The 23943-nt window shown below is 41.9% G+C and overlaps 1 protein-coding gene and 1 long non-coding RNA gene across 5 annotated transcripts in view; both read right to left on the bottom strand.

The window, feature by feature from the left end:
• Positions 1 to 533: 533 nt before the first annotated feature.
• LOC132542071 (uncharacterized) lies at positions 534 to 3761 on the bottom strand. Its single transcript, XR_009553216.1, has 3 exons — positions 3656 to 3761; positions 2302 to 2396; positions 534 to 841 (listed from the first exon to the last, which is right to left on the bottom strand). It is a non-coding gene; the product is annotated as an uncharacterized LOC132542071 (long non-coding RNA).
• Positions 3762 to 14250: 10489 nt separating this feature from the next.
• Positions 14251 to 23943, bottom strand: part of CHD7 (chromodomain helicase DNA binding protein 7) — a 67951-nt gene continuing 58258 nt past the window's right edge. For 2 of the 4 annotated variants that reach the window (XM_060200960.1, XM_060200959.1), the window contains exons 27-32: positions 23470 to 23697; positions 22793 to 23236; positions 19452 to 19673; positions 18208 to 18348; positions 17804 to 17908; positions 14251 to 16199 (exon numbers count right to left, since the gene is read on the bottom strand). In XM_060200960.1, coding sequence (XP_060056943.1) covers positions 15291 to 16199; positions 17804 to 17908; positions 18208 to 18348; positions 19452 to 19673; positions 22793 to 23236; positions 23470 to 23697 — 2049 coding nt within the window. In that variant the 3' untranslated portion in view covers positions 14251 to 15290. Of the gene's footprint in view, positions 16200 to 17803; positions 17909 to 18207; positions 18349 to 19451; positions 19674 to 20871; positions 23237 to 23469; positions 23698 to 23943 lie in introns of those variants that run through there. The other 2 variants (XM_060200961.1, XM_060200963.1) reach the window with 2 other exon arrangements.

Consider the following 23943-nt stretch of genomic DNA (forward strand, 5'->3'; position numbering starts at 1 on the left):
ATTATTAAATCACTAATAAAAAAAAAGACTTTAAGCTTTCTGGCACAGACATACATTGAGACATAAGTGCAAACGTTTAAACATGTCAACTGGAAATGAATTTGGGAGCATTTAATCACTTGAGTTACTCCAACTGAGGAGAAACAAAAGTTAGGGTTTCTTTGTTTTGTTTTTTTTCTGGGGCTGGGAGTTGAAAGCAGAGAGATAATTCACCAGGAAGGATGCAAGCCTTGTCATGCATGTGACCCCTGTCTGAACCCTGGCACCACACAGAAGTACCATGGCACGAGAGGAAGCTCTAGTCAGTGGTGCTGCTTCTTCTTTCAGTCTCTGGCTGAATGAGAAAGTCAGTTTGAGAGCACGGAATTCACACACATGCAAAGGCCTAGCTTTGCAAAAAGTAGTGTTCTCCTATTACACCTTGTTCTCCTGACCCCCTGCTTCTACCTTCGACAGGTCAGCACTGAGCTTGTTCATTCGCTTACCCCCACTACATCAAAAAGTAAAACCAAAACCTAGAAAGACACAAAAGGTTTGTTTTGCTGATATTATAAATCGCAATCAGGTTTTTACGGTTACTAGTTACTAGCCCCAACAGGAAGATTTGAACTGTCCCAAACAATAGATACATCTATATCTCCTATTAAGTTTTTTTTTTTTTAATTCAAATACAAAAGAACAGTTTCTGCATTAATTGGACTTCCCCAGCTCTCACTATCATGTTTTCTGATGGCCCCTGGAATTCTTTTCTTAAGTGGGCTGAAGGCCAGAGCCAAGCACCTTGTCTTGAGATGTCATTGCTGTTCTGGATTGCTTTTCACTCACTCAGGACACACAGGTTCTGTTAAAGAGAAAAAAAAAAAAAAAAAGTGGGGTAGAGGGACTGTAGGGTAAAGAAGGGACCTGGGAGTTTTGAAGTCTTACACTTTGAACATTAAGAGGGGCAAAGATTTTTTTGAATAGTTTCTCCCGTCATCCTGCCGGCTATTCTGAGTTAGCCCAGCTGCTCTCCGAAGCCAGCCAGGCTGAAGAAGCAGAAACCCAGAAGCTGTGACACAGGTCAGCTTCATCTGGGGAAAAACAATGCCTTGGAGTCAGACACAATGGCAGCCTCTCATGTTCCAGGAGCTCTTACAATAATATGGAAAAGATCCTGGAGTCCTCTCCCAGGGCCCCCAGTCCAGTGAGCAAACACTGGGCCTGCAGCTACAGATATGCAAATCCAACTGTCCAGGGGAGTCCTATAGCTGGAGACTAAAGGGCTGTTTTCCACTGTTGCAAAACCTTAGATTCTGGGGTTGGTTGAGGCTGCCTGTTAAAATCATTCCCACACACTTAGATCCTCTAAGACGTGCCCAAATGTACAAAGGTATTTAGATTATCAGTTGCACTGGCTGAATAAAAAAAATTAATATGAAAGTATGAATGTAACATGTAATTGTTTAAACGATTTTTTCAACTCAAGTATCATTCTGTCATCTTTCATTAGTACTTTTCTCTTCCAGCATGAGATTCTGAAACCATCTGGCTCACTCTTCAGATCATAGCATCATTCACCACTAAAAACTTATTGTTTTCATTTTCCGTTTCTGTTGAACTGTAGACCTGAATTAACATAACTTTATACTTGTGCCAGATACCCCACCAATAGACAGTCAGGAAGCCTGAGTTCTGTTAGTTTCTTGAACCACACCTGTTTTATTACTTGACCTTGAGCAAGTGACCCTGCCTCACCAGGGAAGAGGGGTGGTGGCAAGAACGCTGACCTAACTCACTGGGGTGTGGTGTGGATAAACTCACTTGTGCCTATTAATGAACAGAATTGCTGAATTCTAAAATGTTAAGAGCTTCCTGACTCCTAAGGAAACCTGGGGAAACATGTTGAACAGGATGGATTTTCTTTGCTAAAATGTGGTGTGGACTCCCCCAGACGCCTATCTTTACAGCCTGCTTAGGTTACAGCCATTCAGCCTCCATCCACATTGGAGTCCCTTGAACTGAGACTGACAATGAGATGGGTTTGGGTTGCAATGAACGTGAAGCCACTGTTCACCTGGCTCCAGTCCCAGGAGTCAGGTTTCTCTCATTTGTAATTTTGAAATCGAGCTTTCAGATCAAAATGCAGAGCAGGGCAAGGAACAATGGCGGTAGCCACCTAAGTGGAGTGATTCCTTACCAATATTTTGACTCAGAGTTTATCTTCATTATACATTAAAATCTGCTGTGTTGTCCTGGAGTTATAGCTCAAAATTCACCAGGACAGATTTAACTGATAGAAGACTTACACAAAAAAGACCTTACCAAGAAACACCAGACTTAAAACAGTTGTAAAAATTTGGAGATGGATTCTGCCATCTTTTTTCTTCTATCAATGAAAATTTCAATGAGACTAGAAACTGAAAATTAAAAAAGCTAGTCATTCTGAAGATAAAGAAACCAGATGAAAGAGTACTTGAAATTTTGTTACTATACCACCCTTCAATTCCACTTTGGATTTTTATGGTAAGTACTCATTGACCAAGGAGTTGCAAATTAGAATTCATCTCTACATTGGTAGATCCAAAATACCCTTAATAGAACAGTCTGGAGAACTCTCAGAAGGCTATAAATGGACCTATTCTATGACCCTGCAATTCCTCTCCTGGGGATATATCCTAAGGAACCAAACAAACCCATCCAAAAAGATCTGTGTATACCTATGTTCACAGCAGCACAATTTGTAATAGCCAAAACCTGGAAGCAACTCCAGTGTCCAACAACAGATGAGTGGCTGAGAAAGTTGTGGTTATATACACAAAGGAATACTACTCAGCTATTAAAAGTGGTGACTTCACCTTCTTCACCTCATCATGGATGGAGCCTGAAGGAACATATTAAGTGAGATAATCCAGAAAAAGAAGGATGAAGATGGGGACCCCACTCACAGACAGAAGTTGAAAAACAAGAACAGATGGAAAAACGGAAAGCAGAACTTGGACTGGAGTTGGTGTATTGCACCAAAGTAAAAGACTTTGGGGTGGGGAGGAGTGTTTGGGTCCTGGAACATGATGGTGGAGGAGGACCTAGGTGGGGGGTTAGAATGTTATGTGAAAAACTGAAAAATATTACATATGTACTAACTACTGTATTTTACTACTGACTGTAAACCACTAATCTCCCCAATAAAAAAAAATTAAATACCCTTAAGGAGAATGGAGTCACAGTGACAAATCACATGTTTTTTGTTTTGGCTTAGAGACTCAAGAATAAGAATTGGAAAGTGAGCCCCACCCTAGAGGTTCCAGGACTGGGGGAAATATAGGCTCTATAGAGGAAGTGGGAATTTCCTGCTGTCTTAGGGTTTAAGAAGGCAATTGGTAGTTATTGCTATAATCACATTATTACACCTTTGAAGCCTTAAGTGCTTAGATTGAAGGAATATATATATGTTCAGCTTATGGTCTGTGCATTAAAATTTTAGACATTCAATCAGTTTTTTCCCTATCATATCAATTGAATAGTGATTTATAAGACTACAATAGGAGTGTACATCAACACCATTCCCACCACCAAAGGACTGTGGGGATGACCCTCCCGCCCCCCCCCCCCCCCCCCCCCACACACACACACAGTGAAGTTGAACATCTACTGTCACCCTCCACCCAGAGATTTTTACTTTGGTGCCATAGTCCAAATTCAGTCAGATCTTGCTTTGAGTTTCCCCTTCTGATCTTCTTTCTCAGCTTCTGTTTATGAGTGGGGTCATCCCATACTCATCTTTGTCTTTCTGACTCAGCTCATTTAACATAATTCCTTCTAGCTCCATCCAAGATGGGTCAGAGAAGGTGGGTTCATTGTTCTTAATAGCTGTGTATGTATGCCATTGTGTAAATATACCACAGCTTTCTCAGCCACTCATCTGTTGTTGGGCACTTGGTTTGCTTCCAGGTTTTAGCTATTGTGAATTGTGCCTCCATGAACCTAGGTGAACACGTATCTTTATGGCTGGGTGTTATGGAGTCCTTGGGGTGTATCCCTAGGAGAGGAATTACTGGGTTGTATGAAAGGTCCAAGTCTAGCCTTTTGAGGGTCCTCCAGACTGCTCTCCACAGGACCGATTTACATTCCCACCAGCAGTGCAAAGGGTTCCTTTGTCCCCACAACCTCTCCAGCATCTGTTGCTGCTGTCATTTTTGATGTATGCCATTCTCACAGGGGTGAGGTCGTATCTCACTGTTTTTGTCTTTTGCATTTCTCTTCATGCTTCTCTCAATTCATACCAAATGATACTGCATCTGCTAATCCCAACCTAATCAATGAATGCAGTGAGTACCACCTCGGCATGTCTCACTTCGGACTGTATCCAGAGATGTCAGGCGCGGAATGTCAACCCTTCAGCCTCATTACTTGGGTGATACCTTTCCTTTCTCATGGGATTCTCTAATTCCATTTCAGGTGGTTCACTTTCTAATAAAGTCCCAAAACCTAGAGATAGATCAAGTCCCATGAAATAGGGCATATGTACACATGTATCCATAAATTAGGGCAAAATATATACCTGAAAGCAAAAGTGCACAATATTCTGTAGTGAGCAAGCAAGTAGAAAGACCTAAAAAGACACCATAAAGTGCCCAGTGAAATAGAGTTTCTACTTAGATTTAGATAGCCTCCTCACCTACTTCCTATTAGACTTCCCTCAGTCACTCCGAAGCTAACCTTAACAAAATAAGGACGGCAAAAGCTGAACAAGGGCAAGAGACTGGCATACTTTGATGATGACTCTTTAGTCACTATCAGGTCACCCCATCATCTAGGGACCTAGTCGGGGAGGCCAGAGATTCCCAAACAGACATGATGGGCCTAGACCTGGAATAGATCCCTCTCTCCATTGTTACCGGTCATCTCCATCAGGAACAATACAATAGACCCCTTTGTGGGCCCCCACAGGACCTTGCCCTCAACATGGATCAACAACGATAAGAGAATGTTCCCTCTTCCAAAGGGAGGCTGGACAACATACTCTATCTACCACCTGAGGAAGATGGTGTCGGTCCTGAGATTGGGGCAGCTTGGAATGTTCCTACTCATGACCATAGAATGTGAGCTCAGATCTGCAGGGATGCAAAGGTCACATAGGCTCCTAAGCTGAATATGGGCTCCAGATCAAATTGGTAGGGTTTACAGTCAACAATATTTATACACCTTTCCCATATTTTAGAGCTACTCTCTTCCCTGATCCAGCTTCCTAGCCCTTTTTCCAGCCATGACATCATCTCCCCAGACAATAACCAGGATCCACCTGTGCCGGGCTAGCCTGAGGTGTTTCTTCCCGGGCATGGAGAGAACTGACCGGAGCCAACCTAGGCTGCTGCTCACTCGGAGACACAGGAGAGGAACCAGGGACTCTCGTGGCTGAGGGGGAATGTAATGCAATGTTTTTATTGATTAGAGAAAAATGCCTTTATATCTTCTGAAGTGGAAGTGGCAGGTTGGAAAAGGAAATGGGTAGGATAGGGGGTGGAGAGAAAAAAAGAGAACAAAAGTAGCCAGCTTCCATCTAACCAACGGGGATTAAACCAATGCCCTGCAGGCAGGGCCGGGTCTCCAGCTACGGCTAATGTTCTAACCAGTGGAGATTAAAACAATGCCCTGCAGGCAGGGCGGGTCTCAGGCAAAACAATGATTATGTAAATAGACCACAGCTTAAGCAATGCAGGGGGCCTGGCGTAATGACCAACACACCTGCATATCAGATGTCAGGCTCAGGAAAAAAGAAAACAAACTAGTATAGTCATGGGCCCTCTGTAATATAACTAAAATAGGCCTACCAGCTATCTACAAAACAGAGACCCCCAAATTTTCATCTGCACTATCCCAGCCTTTAGGTTCATGGTTAGTCAACAATTTGTTTGGCTTTATATGTTAACTCTTCTTTCAGCCATGAGGTTCCAGATGCCACTATGATGCCAACTGGACTTCCCTGGGCAGACAACCCCACCAATGTGTCCTGGAGCCCCACTTCCCCAGAGCCCTGCCCCACTAAGGAAAGAGAGAGGCAGGCTGGGAGTATGGATCGACCTGCCAACACCCATGTTCAGCAGGGAAGCAATTACAGAAGCCAGACTTTCCACCTTCTGCACCCCATAATGACCCTGGGTCCATTCTCCTAGAAGGATAAAGAATAGAAAAGCTGGGGGTTGGCCGGTAGTGAAGCAGGTTAAGCACATGTGGTGCGAAGCACAAGGACCAGCCTAAGGATCCTGGTTCGAGTCCCAGGCTCCCCATCTGCAGGGGAGTCACTTCACAGGTGGTTAAGCAGGTCTTCAGGTGTCTATCTTTCTCTCCCCCCCTGTCTTCCACTCCTCTCTCCATTTCTCTCTGTCTTGTCCAACAGTGATGGCATCAATAACAACAACAATAATAACTACAACAATAAAACAACAAGGGCGATAAAAGGGAATAAATAATAATAATAATAGTAAAGAATAGGAAAGCTATCAGGGAAGGGGATGGGAAACGGAGTTCTGGTGGTGGGAATTATGTGGAGTTGTACCCCTCTTATCCTATGGTTTTCATCAGTGTTTCCTTTTTATAAATAAAAATTTTTTTAAAAGAACTGGAATAAAACTCAAGAATAAGATTGTAATAAAGTTGAGCATAGACCTTGCATATACAAAAGACTTAAATTGTCCTAAACATATACCAGAAAAATTTGTAAATTGGGTGATTCTTCCAACAAAAATTAATGATGAAATACTTTTCACTGAAGGAATCTTACATGAAGTATTCTCAAAGAAAAATTACTTTTTGCCAAATGTAATTTACTGTAAACTATAAAGCTATGGCAAAGCATATATATATGCTAAGAAAATATATATAATTGCTTATTAGAGAGTCAAGTTGAATGTCTAAGATACATCCAACTTGTACATGCTTGTTAGTGGACGTCATTTCCTAATTTAAATGAATTTACAGTTCAAGAGACACAGTGTTGTGCACTATATACAGACCACATCATCAATCCACAAATAATTTTGAAAAACTCCTCTCAAAGATATTTAGCAATTTTCACTGAACTGAAAAAACTAATTTCACATTAGACCATTTAAGAAAAACTTTCTCTACTTATTATCTTATAATCATGGAATTCTTCATTAAGAGAGAGAGAGGAACGAGAGAGAGAGAAGCACATCATCTGTTGGATTTACCATCAGTACTTTCAGTTGAAACTCTGAAAAACTGGTTACAATTTTTCCCATAAAAAGGACAAAAGAGGGAGTCGGGCTGTAGCACAGCGGGTTAATCGCAGGTGGCGCAAAGCACAAGGACCGGTGTAAGGATCCCGGTTCGAACCCCGGCTCCCCACGTGCAGGGGAGTCGCTTCACAGGTGGTGAAGCAGGTCTGCAGGTGTCTATCTTTCTCTCCTCCTCTCTGTCTTCCCCTCCTCTTTCCATTTCTCTCTGTCCTATCTAACAATGACAACAATAATAACTACAACAATAAAACAACAAGGGCAACAAAAGGGAATAAATAAATAAAAAATATTTAAAAAAATTAAAAAAAAAAAAGGACAAAAGACTGGTTCACTTAATGATGGCCTTTTTGGTCAGTACCAGGCCACCCCATCTGAGGACCTAGTCAGAGAATCCTTGGATTCCTCCCTAGATATGATGGGTCTAGACCTTTAATAGGGCCCTCTCTACCATCACTGGTCACTTCTATCAGGAATATCATTATAAGCCATCTTACAAGCCATTTCTGGGGCCTTGCCTTCACTATAAAGTAGCAACGGTAGAAACTGCCCCATTTTTCCATAGGAAGGCTGGGTTAGCCTACTCCGCTGCTCAAGAAAGAGTGGTCCTGAAGAGAGTGGCAGCCTAGAATGTTCATAGCTGAGTATAGGCTGTGAGCGCAGACTGACAGGGACTCAGGTTATACAGGCTCTGTGCTAAAGCTGCAGATACGTGAGCCCTGGTTCAGATCAATGGGGTAAACAGCTAATTGTATTTATAGGTTTGCTTCAAGTTTGAGAGCTACTCTCTGCCCTAATCCAACTATCTAGCTCTATTCTCAACTCTGCTACCATCTTCCCAGACGATATTTTTAGTCCACCTGCATGCTGTGAGCTATCAGGCTCCAGCAAAAATTACCAGTCACGAACCCCTAGGAATATACCTAAAATAGACCTCCTAAGCTTCTTTCCACCCTTTATCTATTCTACTCCTACTTTTTTGGTTCCTGTTTATTAAACATTATGTCCTGCTTAAATCTCTTACTGCCCTTCAGCCACCAAGTTGCAGATGCTACTATGATTCCATCCTGACTCCCCTGGGCACACTACCTCACCAATGTGTCCTGGAACCCCACCTCTCCAGAGCCCTATCCCACTAGGGAAAAATAGAAATGGGCTGGGGGTATGAATCGATCTGTCAAACATCCATGTCCAGCAGAGAAGCAATTATAGAAGCCAGAATTCCCATCTTCTGCTCCCCATAAGGAATTTTAGTTCACCTCTCAGAGGGATGTTAGGGGAAGATGAACAGACGGTTGTGAACCCCAATTCTATCAGCGCCCTGAGAGAGCAGAGGAAAGGTGTAACATGTGCAGGTGTGATTTAGGGAGAGAAGACAGGACCATAGAAAAAATAGGCATATGTAACATGTATATATTATACACATATAATACATAGTTACAGGAATAATAGTTAACCCATATCTGTGATCTTGGGAGAATTGCAGTTTCCATTGGAGGGACTCAGAACTCTGGTGGTGGGAATGGTCTGGAATTATACCCCTTGTCTTATAATTTTATAAATCAATATTAGGTCACCAATAAAAAAATCTGTGTGTTCTCGTTAAAAAAAAAAAAAAAAATCTTCCCATAATTTAAACTGGAGACCCTACTTCTTTAAATCCCTAGTCCATCCACTGCTTTCCATCCTCATCAGTAACTCAGCTCACTATCTTGATCCAAAAGTTGCTGTAGCAGCAGCTTTGCAACTAGAATTCTCTTTCCTTCCTTCCCCCCTTTTTTTCTCTAGGGATCTATTGGGGGGGTTATGCATGAATGATTTCATCACTCTCAGTGGACGCTGAGACACGGACGCTGAGACATCAGGGAGGAAGAGAAAGAGAGGAGATACCACAGCACCTGTCAACTGCTCGTTTTCCCTCTGGGCGGCGCTCCCATGTTTGGCCGGATGCTCAAGTCTGTATCCTTTCTCATGGTAAAGGGTATGCTGTCAATTGAGTCCTAGTCCCTCTTCCTTTTCTTCATAAGTCACTGTTTCACAGTGCTTGTCATAGTAGTTGTTTACTTATGTCAAAATGCATGAACAGTGGGACTGGGAGATGGCTGAGCTGATAAAGTGAGCTTTACCACATGCAAGAACCTAGATTTAAGCCCCTAGCCACCACATGGAAACAACAAGCAAAGGAAAAGCTTCATGAGCCACTGAGCAGTGTTGTGGTGTGTCTCCTCTCTCTTCCCACTGGGAGCAATGGGATCATGCAGAAAAGAAGTCCTACGTCAAGGAAAAAAAAAATCCATGAGTATGGCTATGTTGCTTTGTAGCATATGTTGAGACACATGATTCATTACCCCGTGCTACTTGTCAGAGCCAATAAACAGAGGAATGCAGACCTTTGGGAGACTTTAAACAAATAAAAATGAAAGTACCTTATGGTCCAGCAATAACATACAGGCATTTATCCAAAAGACACTCAAATAATTCAAAAGGACATAAGCACCCCTACATTCATAGCTGCTTGATTCACAATAGCCAAAGACTGGAAGCAGCCTAAATGTCCACCAACAGATGACAGGCTCGAGAAGTTATGGGATATATATTCCATGGAACACTCTTCTGCAATCAAAAACGATGGTATCGAGACAAAGCAGAAAGAACTAGAGGTGATTATACTTAGTGAAATAGTTAAAGGGATGGAAGACAACTACTGGATGGCCTTACTCCTATGTGGAATCTCGAGATCTAATACATATGAACATGGGGGGAGGAACAGAAGCCAATACTTACCAAGACTTGAGAACTATCATCCATCTTTGGGAGGTGGGAGTGTGGTCATAAGGAACTCAGGTGGTGGGTGTGGTGTGGAGCTACACACTGTAATCTTACAATCTTGTAACCTACTATTAATCATAGATAGAAAAAAAAACAGCGCAAACATTGAGAAAGGTGGGGCTACTTTCATGTCAATTAGTAGACATTTTACTATCAGGATGAGTGGAAGAGATTCTAACACGAGATCTGGAAGCTATTTAAGTGGCAATTTGCTGAAGCAGAGCTCTTTTTGGAATCCACATTCTGGGGAGTTCTGCCCATCTGGGAATGAATGCATGTTCTTAGGAAGCTGCTCGCTTGGAAAAAAAGTTTCTTGGGAAGCTGCTGGAGAACGAACAATTTCATCTATACTCAGTGAAACATAATTTTATTGGCCCTAATGCCTGAATGTCAAGCTGCTACTGCAGCTTCCAGGAACCCTATAAACTGCCGCTTTTCCTACCCAAATTGCTGCTTAAAAGAAAACCCGAACATCTAATCTTTGACAAAGGTGCCCAGACTATTAAATGGGGAAAGCAGAGTCTCTTCAACAAACAGTATTGGAAAAAATGGGTTGAAACATGCAGAAGAATGAAACTGAACCACTATTATTTCACCAAATACAAAAGTAAATTCCAAGTGGATCAAGGACTTGGATATTAGACCAGTATCAGATACTTAGAGGAAAATATTGGCAGAACTCTTTTCCGTAAAAAATTTAAAGACATCTTCAATGAAATGAATCCAATTACTAAGAAGACTAAGGCAAGCATAAACCTATGGGACTACATCAAATTAAAAAGCTTCTGCACAGCTAAAGAAACTACTACCCAAACCAAGAGACCCCTCGCAGAATGGGAGATCTTTACATGCCATACATCAGACAAAAGGCTAAAAACCAGAATATATAAAGAATTTGCAAATCTCAACAAGACAACAAATAACCCCACCCAAATATGGGGGGAGGACATGGACAGAATATTCACCACAGAAAAGATCCAAAAGGCTGAGAAACACATGAAAAAATGCTGCAAGTCATTTATTGTGAGAGAAATGCAAATCAAGACAATGGGATACCACTTCACTCCTGTGAGAATGTCACACATCACAAAAGGTAACAGCAGCAAATGCTGGAGAGGTTGTGGGGTCAAAGGAACCCTCCTGCACTGCTGGTGGGAATGTCAATTGGTCCAACCTCTGTGGAGAACAGTCTGGAGAACTCTCAGAAGGCTAGAAATGGACCTACCCTATGATTCTGCTATTCCTCTCCTGGGGATATATCCTAAGGAACCCAACACATCCATCCAGAAAGATCTGTGTACACATATGTTCTTAGCAGCACAATTTGTAATAGCCAAAACCTGGAAGCAACGCAGGTGTCCAACAACAGATGAGTGGCTGAGCAAGTTGTGGTCTATATACACATAGAATACTACTCAGCTATAAAAAATGGTGACTTCACTGTTTTCAGCCGATCTTAGATGGACCTTGAAAATTTCATGTTCTAGCAGGGGAGCACAGCTACTCGTATACCCTTGACCGATCGGTCAGTCTCTATTCGGGGAAGGCTGTCCTCTTCGACCAAGTGCACAGCTTCGGGAGGGACGCACATGGGAAAGATTCATGTTAAGTGAAATAAATCAGAAACAGAAGGACGAGTATGGGATGATCTCACTCTCAGGCAGAAGTTGAAAAACACGATCAGAAAAGAAAACACAAGTAGAACCTGAACTGGAATTGGCGTATTGCACCAAAGTAAAAGACTCTGGGGTAGGGGATGAGGGAGAATATAGATCCAAGGATGACAGTGGGGGTTGTATTGTTATATGGAAAACTGGGAAATGTTATGCATGTACAAACTATTGTATTTACTGTGGAATGTAAAACATTAATTCCCCAATAAAGAAATTAAAATAAATAAAAAGAAAAGAAAACCTGAATCCTCCACCAGGGTCATACAGGTCCTATTTGATCTGATTTTTGCCTCCCAAAGCTAAACAGATGCCCCCCCCCCCGCTTCCTCCCTACCCCTTTTCCAAATTCTGTACCCAACCAGGTCATCAGCCACTACTTCTAGTCAGATCTGTGTAAGCAGAACCTCCTCTTTTACAGAGAACCCAGTCTCTGTCACTTTTTCGTTATCAATAAATATTTTATTTGTAATCTGTTTATCACCCGTCCCTTCAAAATTCAAGCTACACGACAGCAAGGAACTGGTTTCTTTCTTTTTTTTTTTTTTTTGCTGTTTGTTTTCATTGCTATATATCATAGGTTAAGATGAAATTCATATTTAAATGAGGCTCAAGTTTACTTAGCCTCACTCTTATTTCCCATAGATTTCCCCTTGATTCCTAATCTTAAGTGTAAGATTTCCCTCATGGAGATGAGAAGAAAAACAAAAACAAGCAAGTAAACAAAAATGCAAAACCACGGAAGCAACAAACACTTCACATGGCCATTATATTTAACATTATAAAATAACCTTCAGAGACTTAAGAGCACATTGACTTTAGGAGACTAAAGAACCTCTGATATTTGACTGTGTGGGTTCAAATCTAGTTCCTATATGTAAACATATATATATATATATATATTTAGGGAGAATGCATCCAGTTACTTAAACTCTCTGAATCTATTTCCTAGTGGAAACAAATCAAGTAACGACTGAGTAACAATGCAATGGAAAGCACTTAACAACTCAGTGCTTTGCTTACAAGCACGACCAACAAGTTATCGAGCATCTGACTGAACTGAAAGTATTTCTGAAGTAAATTCAAGACCTAATATCAAGAAATTTGAAAAGAAACAAAATGCAATTTTCCAATACAGTAATTTAAGTAGCTTTAAAACTATATTATATGGTGAACCCCAAGCACTGCAAGCAGGTGCTGACCTGTCCCTCAGAGTACCTTCTTACCCTCAACAACTGACGCTGGGCTCTGAAGATCATGTCTGCTTTTAGCATTAACTTCTAACAGCAACAAAGTACGTCGCATGGTATGCTCCATTTATAGACAATCATAGAAAAATTTTCTAATACTACACTAACTTTTAGAAATAGACATGATACATGATTATTAAACATATTAAGATATTTAATGAAATTAATAAAGTCCTTTTTAAGGCTTAAGAATGAGTTAAATATTTGACTTCCCTATACTCGTGTAGATCTAGTCGTTAGTTTCATGTTCAAAGATTTTGACTTCGGAAAATCAGTCTTCTTGAAGGCACCTTCCTCCAGTGAACATGACCCATTTGTCAACATTCAGGAAAAACAGTCATGAGGGTGGGTTAAGAACAACGGTAAAGTTTGCAGGTGCAGGCCTCAAGGTGTCTGTCCCTTTTTCAGTCATAATGGCTATACATCATCTTCATCTTGGGATATGATGGAACCAGCTCTCACGCCTAAAATGCATTCATCAGATGGAACTCAATTTGGTGTGGGACAGACTGTGTGTAACAATACATCAAGGAGCCGGGTAGAGGGGGAATGCATGCAAGACACAACCTCTGTCCACAACTCTTCCTCTCCTTTTGAACTGAACAGAAACAGGGTTTTGCTTTTTGGTCAGGTGACATAAGCTAGTGAGAACTGGACGTCTCAAATTACACGAAATGCTCACAAAGGAGGTGCACAAACCAGTGAACTCTTAAGACCCTGCACGTGTGCAGACACACACACACACGCACACGCACACACATGCACTCGCTTAAGTGGGTTCCTTTTAATTCCACGTGGGTTTCCCACCCAGTTTCTGGCATTAAGCACTGGTCTGCAGGACATCAGAGTGCCTTTGTGTCCCTGGCTGACACTACAGCTTTTTTTTTTTTCTTTCTACCCATTAACCAAGGATAAGTGACCTAGATAGCATACTTATTAAAAGCCTCAGTTTTCTATTGCCTTTCGTTCCTTAATGTACCACATTATCTGACACTGCACACAGTTCAAGTATTCTCAGTCTCAGATGCCCTTTCAAGGGAGTGAGTGTGGTTCTGTTGAGATACCTGGACTGGGATGATGTGAAGATAATTTAAGGTTCTTCTTCCTGTCTAGTATGAAGACAATGGGTTTTGCATATTAGTAACTGCTACTCTAGTTTAAGGGATCTATCAAGAAACTATACAGAGGCCAGAATGCTGGACTTGCATCTACTGCGAATACAGAAAACAGAGTGAACACCAGCTCCCTACATACTACTACACTGTGTCATGACATCTCTGCATATCATGGGTCACTTTTATTAAAAGCATCATTACTACAGTTGGCAGCAATTTACATCTTATCTTACATGATAGCAGTTTCCAAAGGGGGGAAAAAAAATAAAAGGACATCACAACAAAGAAAAACAATACATTTACAAAGTCATGTCTGTAAACTTCAAGGCTAGTTTCGAGCTGAGGTAATGCTGTTTTAGCTTTGTGGCTAAAGTAACAAAGTCCTTTAATTTAAAAAAAAGGTACCTGATTCTCTCTTCTCTCACGCTTTATTTATTCATCTATTTATTTTGCTTATACCAGTGCATTACAAGACCACGAGACAATGGAACTGTAGTTCTATCCGGCAAGAACCCTCCCAGTAGGTAAGTTTCCAAAGGGATCCTTCACATTCAACAGCTGCCTTATTATTGCTGCACCTCGGGTCAGAGGCGTTCACACCGATGTGGAGATTGTCAGAGTGTGGATGTGTGTGGCTGCACGGGGGGAAGGGGACCCGCCATACAGTTAAACAGGGAGACCAATGGACAGGTATGATATGCGTGGTAAATTTCATCTTGACCTTCACAGCAAAAGAATTCAGATAAAAAAATTAAATATATAACTTCATATTTCCTTTGAGCGGCACTTCCTTCCATTAGTGCCACTCCAGTTAAAAATCGCTCTTTATTATAATACCGATGGTACCAAAAGGAAAGGGGAAAAAAAAAAATAAAAAAGCAGAGCATTATGTAAGTTTCCTTAAAAAAGACATGATCACCTCTCAAATTTCATCTCTCCTAGGGATAATAAATAATGCACTGCACAATACTCCATGACCAAGATACCTTTTGACATACCTGTATAACATGACTTGGACTTTTTTTTTTTTTCCTTTTTCTTTTCTTTTTTCTTTTTCTTTCTTTTTTTTTTTTTTGCTACACTATGTTACAGAACAGCTTATAAAACTAGGTATGAACATTAACTGTGAGTGTAAACAGTAGGACTACCACTTGTCAAAAAGTTTGAAACACTTTAACTGGAACTGGCACAGGGTTACTCATCGTTTCCATGGTTTTCTATTTCCTCCCCCCCGTCGAGCGAGTCGAGCTCTTCCCCCTGTGCTATTTCATCTTCTAAGATGGAGGACTCCGCAGTCTTATCCAGGTTCTCCTCGGCATCACTGCCTTCTAGGTTCTCTTCCTCCTGAAAGGCGCTGCCCTCGACCTTGTCGGGAGCCTTGTCCTCACCGGCTCCCACGGCATTCTGAAGTCCTGCTAACGCTGGGAACCCAGGTAGTGTCAATCCTCCCAGTCCCGGAGGTAGAAACATGGACGGGTAAAAGAGGCCTGGAGCCATGGTGGACAGGAGGAAAGGGTTGAAGGCCAGTGGGTTGGAGGGCAATCCAGCCGGGGCAGTAGCAGCACCAACAGATCCATTTGCAGGGTCAGAGGCCGAAACAGCATCTGTGCTTTTCTCCGAGTCTTTGTTCTCTTCTTCGTTCTCATTTCCTTTCTCCTCTACTTTTGAAGTGCTGTCTTCCGGCTCTCCTTGACTAGAAGCAGTAGTGGTGTTTCCAGTAGCAGCGGATAGAGGGTTGTTCAACAGTCCGCCCAGTCCGAACACGCTGGGCAGGCCCGCCATGCCCGGCAGCACAAGGGGCAGCACAGCTGCAGGGTTCTTAGTGTCGCCTCCAGCTGTCGCAGCGGCAGCCAGTCCTGGAGGGAAACCCATGAGGCCTGCCAGCTGGAGAGACTGGAGGCTCTGGAGATTCTGAAGGCTCGTCAGATCCATCCCGGCAAACAAGCTGTTCACCAACAAAGGGTTGATTCCTGATGTGGAGGCCATGCCTGCTGCAGCCCTGGCAATCTCACTTTTGGGCCTTCTGCCTCTTCGGCTTGCTCCTTCTCCTCTCACCACAGGTCCAGTGAGGAGCCGGTCAAACATGGACTCAGGAACAAAACCCTGCAGGAGACCGGCAGACAGCAGCATAAAGTCGCTATAAAAGGATCTTTGTGAGGAACTTACAATTGACATGCTGACTAGAAACACACAAGCATCACTTTCAGCCTAAAAGCTCAATGAGAAAACTTAAGAAAACAAACAAACAAATAAACGAATCTTTCTGGGCACTGGTATTAGTTTGATGAGTCATGCTTAACTGGAAAAAAAGATTGCTACAAGCTAGTCATCAGTTATCAGTTATCAAATGTCAAGTTATATCCATCTACAACTAACTGAATAACTGAAGAACACACCCGAGAGTTTTTATTGGTTAAAATTACATTTTAGTGGGGGCAGGGGAGACAGTCTGTTATGCAAACAGACTCTCATGCCTGAAGCTCCAAAAGTTCCAGGTTCAGTCCCCTGCACCACTATAAGCCAGAGCTGAGCAGTGCTCTGGTATTCCTCTCTCTCTCTCTCTCTCTGAATCTCTCTCAAAAATAAAATAAATAAAATTTTAGAAAATTACGTTTTAGTTTCTACCCTAGAAAAGGAAAGCCTTGTTTACATCAAAGCCTGTGCATGAAAGCTCTTTCTGGCAGTTCTATTCATAACTGCCAAAATGTGCAGTGGAAGTTTAGACATACTTCTGTGGGTTACGGGCCACCACATGACAGGGACACTTCCACACGATGGGAGTATTGCTCAGAAATGATTGCGAACACACTTTTTATATGTACAGCCATGGTGATGGACCAGAACAGGATGAAATAAGTTACCTCAAAAACATGATATATATTTAATATTTCTGTTTATATGACACTAAGAGAGATAAACTTTGGGGTACAGAATAGCTCACTGTTTGCCAGAGGCGGGAGAAGGGGCATTAAGGTAATACAAGGACCTTGAGGGGAGGGTCTGTCTATAGTCTGACCAAGGTGCCAGTCTGTGAAACTACACATGCTAAGATCAACTGAAGTATACACTAAAAGGAAAATAAGGAATTTTACCATACAGTTTAAACCAAAGGAGTCAAGAACTAGTAAACCAGAAATCAGCTAGTAACCTTAATGATCTAAGCCTCTATGAATTCTATCCCATAGAATAAGTGCTAACTAGGTTTGTCTGAGGCAATAGACTTGGCAGTACGTCTACCTCCCAGATTATGAATGTGGATTATTTTAAAGAGATACTTTAAAATCAGTATTTTATACTTGTTTTTAAAAATTATCTTTTATTTTACTGAAATTGAGAGGGTAAGGGGAGAAAGAGAGGAGAAAGACAGAGAGACTCCTGCAGTACGACTGCACCACTCGCAAAGCTTTCCCCCTGCGGGGGGCTGGGGGATTGAACCTGGGTCTTTGTACAGTCAAAGCCTGTGCACTCAGCTGGCTGCGCCGCCGCCTGGCCGCCTGGCCCCTAGTACTTTATGCTTTTCAAAGCCAAATCAATCAACTCAGATTAATGGCAGACTGATCCAAGAAATGATGTGTTAATTCAATTACTTTAACTGAATTAACTATTGGAATTGAATAGTTATTGCAACTGAATAACTAGGGGCCAGCACATAGGAAAACAATTTTACAGAGACATCTTTCTTAATAGAGCACAGGATGTATACTTACAGACTGCTTCACTATCTCAGTCCAGTCTGGAGCAACTGCAAATTCAGGGTTTTCTTCTAGCCACCTAGGTAGATCCTTCATTGGAGGCGCCATAGCTCCACCCATCTGGGGGAGGGGGGAAGGATTTGGAAAATAAGTTAAAAAAATAAAAAATAAAACCAAACCTCAAATTCATTCCTCTCCTATAGCTGCTTTCCTCATCTCCCTTCATATAGGTATAGGTGTACACACACACACACACACACACACACACACACACACACACACACACACACACACACACGAACACACACACATTCTGGAAGCAACACTGTTCTTTTTTTGTTTTAAGAGATGCCACGATAAAACACTTCTTTCTGGGCTAAGAAATCGTACTGAGATCAATTTCCTTTCCCAGTGTTTACCTTCTTCCCATTTCGCTTATTGACAACAGGTACCCTCTCTTCTCCTGTCAAAGTGTTTATATCCAACTTATTAGGGTTTCGACATCTGTGTCGTTTCTGTTTCGGTTTCTGAAATGAGGAAAACAGCACATCTGCATTCTTCTGCAAGAGAAAAAAATTTATTTAGTAAAAAATTATTTAGAGCTTCCCTAGAAATATATATATATATATATATATATATATATATATATATATATATATATATATATATACATATATGTCATTTCCAATTACTATGAAAGTTCCAAGAATTACTGTAATTATCTGAAACCATACTTTTCTTTAAAAGGGGACTTTTTTCTTCCTCTGAACATTAGAGAACTAAATGAATCTCTAAGTTTAAAATGTGTTTTTCTTATTGCCTAGCAATAAACCTGATTAAAGTCTTTCTTTGGTTGACCAAACATCGCATTCTTAAAGAAAAAAAAAATCTCTAGCACCCTGGCTAATGTCTAGCTAGTGACTCAAATATAGAGAAGGCATCGCATCTACAGACACAAGACTGCACACCAGGGAGAGCTCAATGGAGGGTGAGAGGCTTTGTAAGAGGGGCCGTTCTGAGAGGCAAAGATCCAAGTCGGGCTGACCTTAGTAAGATCAAACAAAAATCCCATGTTTAAGTTTTACAAAACCGTTCACATAGGTACAGGAAATAAACAAGATTTGTGTTGCTAAGTAGTTCATGTGGCTGATCATCTGGAGACACTGTTTGGTGTTTGATGTGACAGATGCCCTTGCTTAAGAGAAGTTCAGAAAAGCCATAGGCTACAGCTGCGGATCAAATTCTTCACAGGTAAAAGCTTCATGGTAGATCTTTGCGAGTTAGCGGCTTCATCATATTCTGTGCTGGTGAGACCTTATTTGGAGAGCCATTCAAGTGTACTCATGAGTGTTATCCCAATAATGAGACTTCTTGGAAACCACACTATGAGGAGAATAATAGACCATCTCACGTCTGTTTGATGGCAGAATAAGTGAGAAACCACATAGCAGGCAGCATCAGATGTCTACAAGGCTGCCCTTCATCTAAGGCAAAACTCCAGCTGCTTTCTCTGATCAAGAATGACGAAAACTGGGAGATCTTTTCGGCAAGGAGACACTCGAACAAAATCCAGAGTGACCAGAGAGCCCCAAGATGTATGGGAGAAAGGAAAAGTACTGTCCTAAGCAAGATCCCTCCCACGTCGAAACTCTGAAATACTCACTGGTACGTAACTTGGCGTATCAACAGTGTAAGTAGGATGCAGCTTCAGCCATTCAGCTAGATCCTTGTTTCTAGGAGCATCTTCCCCTACTAGCCTAGTCCCATCTTCAAGATTCATAACAGGGATCCGTGTGTCAGGGTCCAGCTGTCCAGGAGAAGGAATGTTTCTTGTTGGTGGAGTCTCTATATCTTCTTCGAAAGCTTTGGTCACCTCAGCATCCTCCTGTAGAAAGTTGACACTGGTCTGAATTCTTACACAAAGAGGGAGATTCCCGACAGTGTCTTAACCCAAGACAAGTGCTATCCTAGCAGATTGGATCTTTGGTCAAAAGGGGGTAAACGGTTACTTAAAACAATGTCAGTTTTGGAACAGCTATTTAATGAGAAGATGGAACTTTAACAGTAGCAGCCTGGAGAAAGAGTATTTAGGCAGAAAATTCACAGTCCATCACTGTGCCGTGTCTGAGCTTGAGACGCAAGACAGGAGGTCTCTCAACTTCCCTTAGGAATTTCCGGATAAAACCACTAACGGACATTTTATTTAAAGGGATGTTCTATCCACCAAATCTTACTGGTAGCTTTTACAGGATTCTGGGCTCTTGGTAATGTAATATTCTGTTTTAGCTATGTGAAGCAACATGGAAAAGATCAGTTCTAACAAAAATTTAGACCGCACGACTGTCTGGCCACTGGTATAGCAAGTGTTCTTTCGCCCTCCAGGAAAAGTCAATGTCAGCATCCGTGTATGTTCCCACTGCTTCTATTTTGATGCGGGTCTTCATCACAGCTCACCAACGCTACTACAATATTATGAAGTGGGCTTTCTGATTCTAGTTCTTCTAACCTGCAGTCAGTTTATGCAAGTGGGCTCTTTGAAGTCCGAGACTTTTGTTATGCCACACTCCTCTATTTGAATTACCCACACGAGTGACGCCCCACCACCTTCCGTGTAAAATCCAGGTGCTTCAGTATAGCGACCTTGGCTCTCCGCAATTTGCATCCTATCCTGTCTGCAAGCTCATCTCTGCTGAACTTCATCTCATCATCAAATTCCACAGCAGTAACCTTCAGTTCACCAAAATGACAGGCTCTCTAGTTCCCATCCCTTGAAACATTTTCTTCTTTCTCCTTTTCAAGTGACTAGCTCCTATACAATCTTCAAAAGTAAACCAAAGTATAATAATGTCTAAGCAGCGTCCTTCCTTCCTTCCTTCCTTCCTTCCTTCCTTCCTTCCTTCCTTCCTTCCTTCCTTCCTTCCTTCCTCCCTGCTCTGGTTTACAGTGGTGCCGAGGACTGAACCAGGGTCTCAGCACCCCAGGTATTACAATCTTTTTGCGTAATGATTATGCTAACTCCCCAGACTTACCTGTTTCTCCAGACAGCTTTCCCCCCACCCCCCCCCACCCCATCTTCCTTTGGGCTTACAAAGTACCCTGGGCATGCACCACAACTATAATAGATTATTTATCTTTCAGTTCATCTAGCGCTGAATTTTCTTGTGTAAGCATCTGTTAGGCCTTTATTCTGCACACCCCAGTGACAAGCAGAGTAGGAGGGCTGAGCACAATGGCGCTGAGGATATGAGGTGGTGAATGTACTCTTACTTTTAAAGGTAACACAAAACAGTCTCCAGTTTGAGTGCTCAGATAATACACAATTTTATGACCTGTCTTGTTTCATTTTCCTTGCATTTCATTAACAAAGTCCTCTGGAATGGCAAATGAGGAACCCTGAAATTCCGACATGATGGCAAGCAAACAAAACAGTGAAAATTACGTTTTCCAATACCTAGTCAGACTTTTCTCAGACTGACTAGGTAGCTCAAGTGACTTTGAAAGAAGAAAATATCAATACATTCTCCGTGATGGCTTGAAATACGTGAAATGAACAGTCTGCCCTTAAGTTTTATATATGCTGTATGCACACTGGGAATATGAAAATGGCATCTGGGCTGCAATGACTACTCACTCACAGTCAACTGACTGATAACCATGTGCCAAAGACTCAAATATTAATCATAATACTAACTAAATGAAAAGATGTGTGAGCTATATAAACTCCCCAACTTGTTTACCTTTAGGGAGAAAGAACTTTTTGTAAACAAAAACTGTCAAAATGTTGGGGTAGCTTCAAGCATGAAGGCTAATCATCGGTGACGCAATCTGAGAGACCGCAGCTAGAATCAGGACTGCAATTTATGTAATGACCAGTCACGGTATGACCTTCTACAAGGTGTATTCTTACAAGACTTTAAAAATCATGACACAGTCAAAAATGTGTCATTTTTACAACCAGTGCATGGTAACCTGTTATGAAAATCAAATTTTAATGACCTGAGTGTTTCTGCTTTAATCAGACCCCGCTAGGGGGCAAATAAACTTCAGTACTGTTTTGTCATTTCTAGGCTTTAATTCAACCATATCTCTTTCTACACTTGCACTTAGGCCTCTCTAAGTGCAAGATAAAGAAAATGGACAAATAACATTAGGGAAGGAGTAAGAAAACATAATGGAACAACTGTTTCCTCTCAGCTTTCTTCATTTTCGATGTTCTCCTACACAGTGTCCTGCTACCTCTAAAATACCAGCTCCTTATGTACAATGAACTCCAGCACAATTAAATCACGTACTTCTAAACAGGCCTAAGATATCTAGTACTGACAACATCTTTAAAGGCGGGTGCTGGAATAGGTGTTTTCAGAGTTAAAACCCTTGTCACTAACACGCGTTTAGTGGTGGTGTTTGAAGTAGATTAGAGAGGTTTTGATTACACTGCACTCATTTCCTTTGCATTGAAAAAGTCAAAATTCATTGGCATGCACGTTCAGTTCAAATTAAACTAGTAAAGATTTTTTTCACCTGAATTTGCTTTAAAATATTTAGTTATAGCGGTAGTAGAAGTTTTAATTGTCATGCCAACATAAATCTTAAATATGAAACAAAACATTCATACTAATCTAATAAATGCTAGGCCTGCGACACATCAATGATTCTAAGAGCAGAAGCTTTTCCACCTTAAGAATTCAGGTGTGACAATTATGGGCTCAGAAGAACATGTTATTGTTTGGGGCTAGTCTTCCGAGAATAATCAATATATCAGAATCTTGGGAAGAATAAATCCTTAAGCTACATTTGGTTCAGGACAAGTGATCTGTATCAGTGTTCAGCACAATTTTCCAGCTCAGAACCGTGACTCTGTTCATGGCAATTCTATTTCTTTAGTGGAAGAAGCCAGCTTTAATACCGCATCAGTGAGAGCGACAGAGACCAGCGTCGTCAGCAGTGCAGGGACCCTGCCTGTCAATGTGGGCACACACAATGGAAGTGAGTTCCTGAACTTACTGAACTCAATGACGTCCGTTTGTGGCTCATGAAAAGCAGATCAAGGCCTTCTACGTTTTTCCTCCTTCCCCGCCTCCTCTTCATGGGAGGCTCTCCATCCACTAGGGAGCCATTTAGCAGATGCCTTGTGGGTGTGCGGGACAGGCCTGCCTGGAGCAGTTCCATTTGAGTCTTAAAGGCATCAGACGCTGGTGTTGAGACATTAGGCAAGATAAATTTTGAAGTAAGAGATGAAAAATTTGAGGTAGAGCTTGCCGCCTCTTGTGAGGCCTTTGATAAATCTACAACTTTTTCTTGTCCGTTTTCTGAGACCACCTGAGACTCCCGCAGTTGGGCCACCATCTCCATGAGGTTTCGCCTCTTGGCAGCTCTTTCAGCCTCGATTTCAATTTTCCTCCTCCTCCTCCTCCGCTGGCGAGGGACAGAGAGGTTGAGGGCATCTTCCTATTGAAAAATTCCAACAAAACAATGAGCCAACACTGTACCTGCTATCTGAGCTGGCTCTCAGAAATAAAGAACAAGGAGCTTAAGGACTGAAGCATCCATGACTGGAGAGCAGCGCTGAGGGAGCAGCAGCCGTCTTACTTCTAAGTGAGACCAGTAAACCGCGAGCTTCAGACTGAGTTCTAATTTAGAGGCTAACCTTTAAGCTTCAAAAGCAAATGGCTTTAACTTACTTTGGACAACTGAGGAGAAGCTGTGAGGTCCTCACTCCCGCTAATGCTCGCCTGACCAACCATGGAGAGCTCAGTGAAGCTCCTCTTCTGCAGGGGACTGTCCACAGTGGGTGGCGTGTAGCCAGGGAGGAGACCCTGGAAATCAAACATCTGGCGCCTATTTACCGGCCATTTGCCTTTCAACACTGCTTCGCAGATGTTGTCTAATCGGTTTATCATTACTCGATCCTGTAGGGAAAAGGAAAGTCACACAAAATTGTAACAAAGACCTGGTAAAAATTGCTATAGCTAAGTGTCCCATCAAGATGCTGAAGAGCATAAAGGGCTTCCAAGTCCAACAATGAGCAAAAAAGTAAACAAAGCAGAACAAAACAAAAGCTACTAAGCAAGTCAACACAACCTGCTGGGCTGCTTCGCTCTGACGTGAGGTCTAGCAAAGTCCTCACACAGAAGATGGTAGTTTTCGATTATCAA

Source organism: Erinaceus europaeus, chromosome 1 (genome assembly GCF_950295315.1).
Source record: "Erinaceus europaeus chromosome 1, mEriEur2.1, whole genome shotgun sequence".
Classification (NCBI taxonomy): domain Eukaryota; kingdom Metazoa; phylum Chordata; class Mammalia; order Eulipotyphla; family Erinaceidae; genus Erinaceus; species Erinaceus europaeus.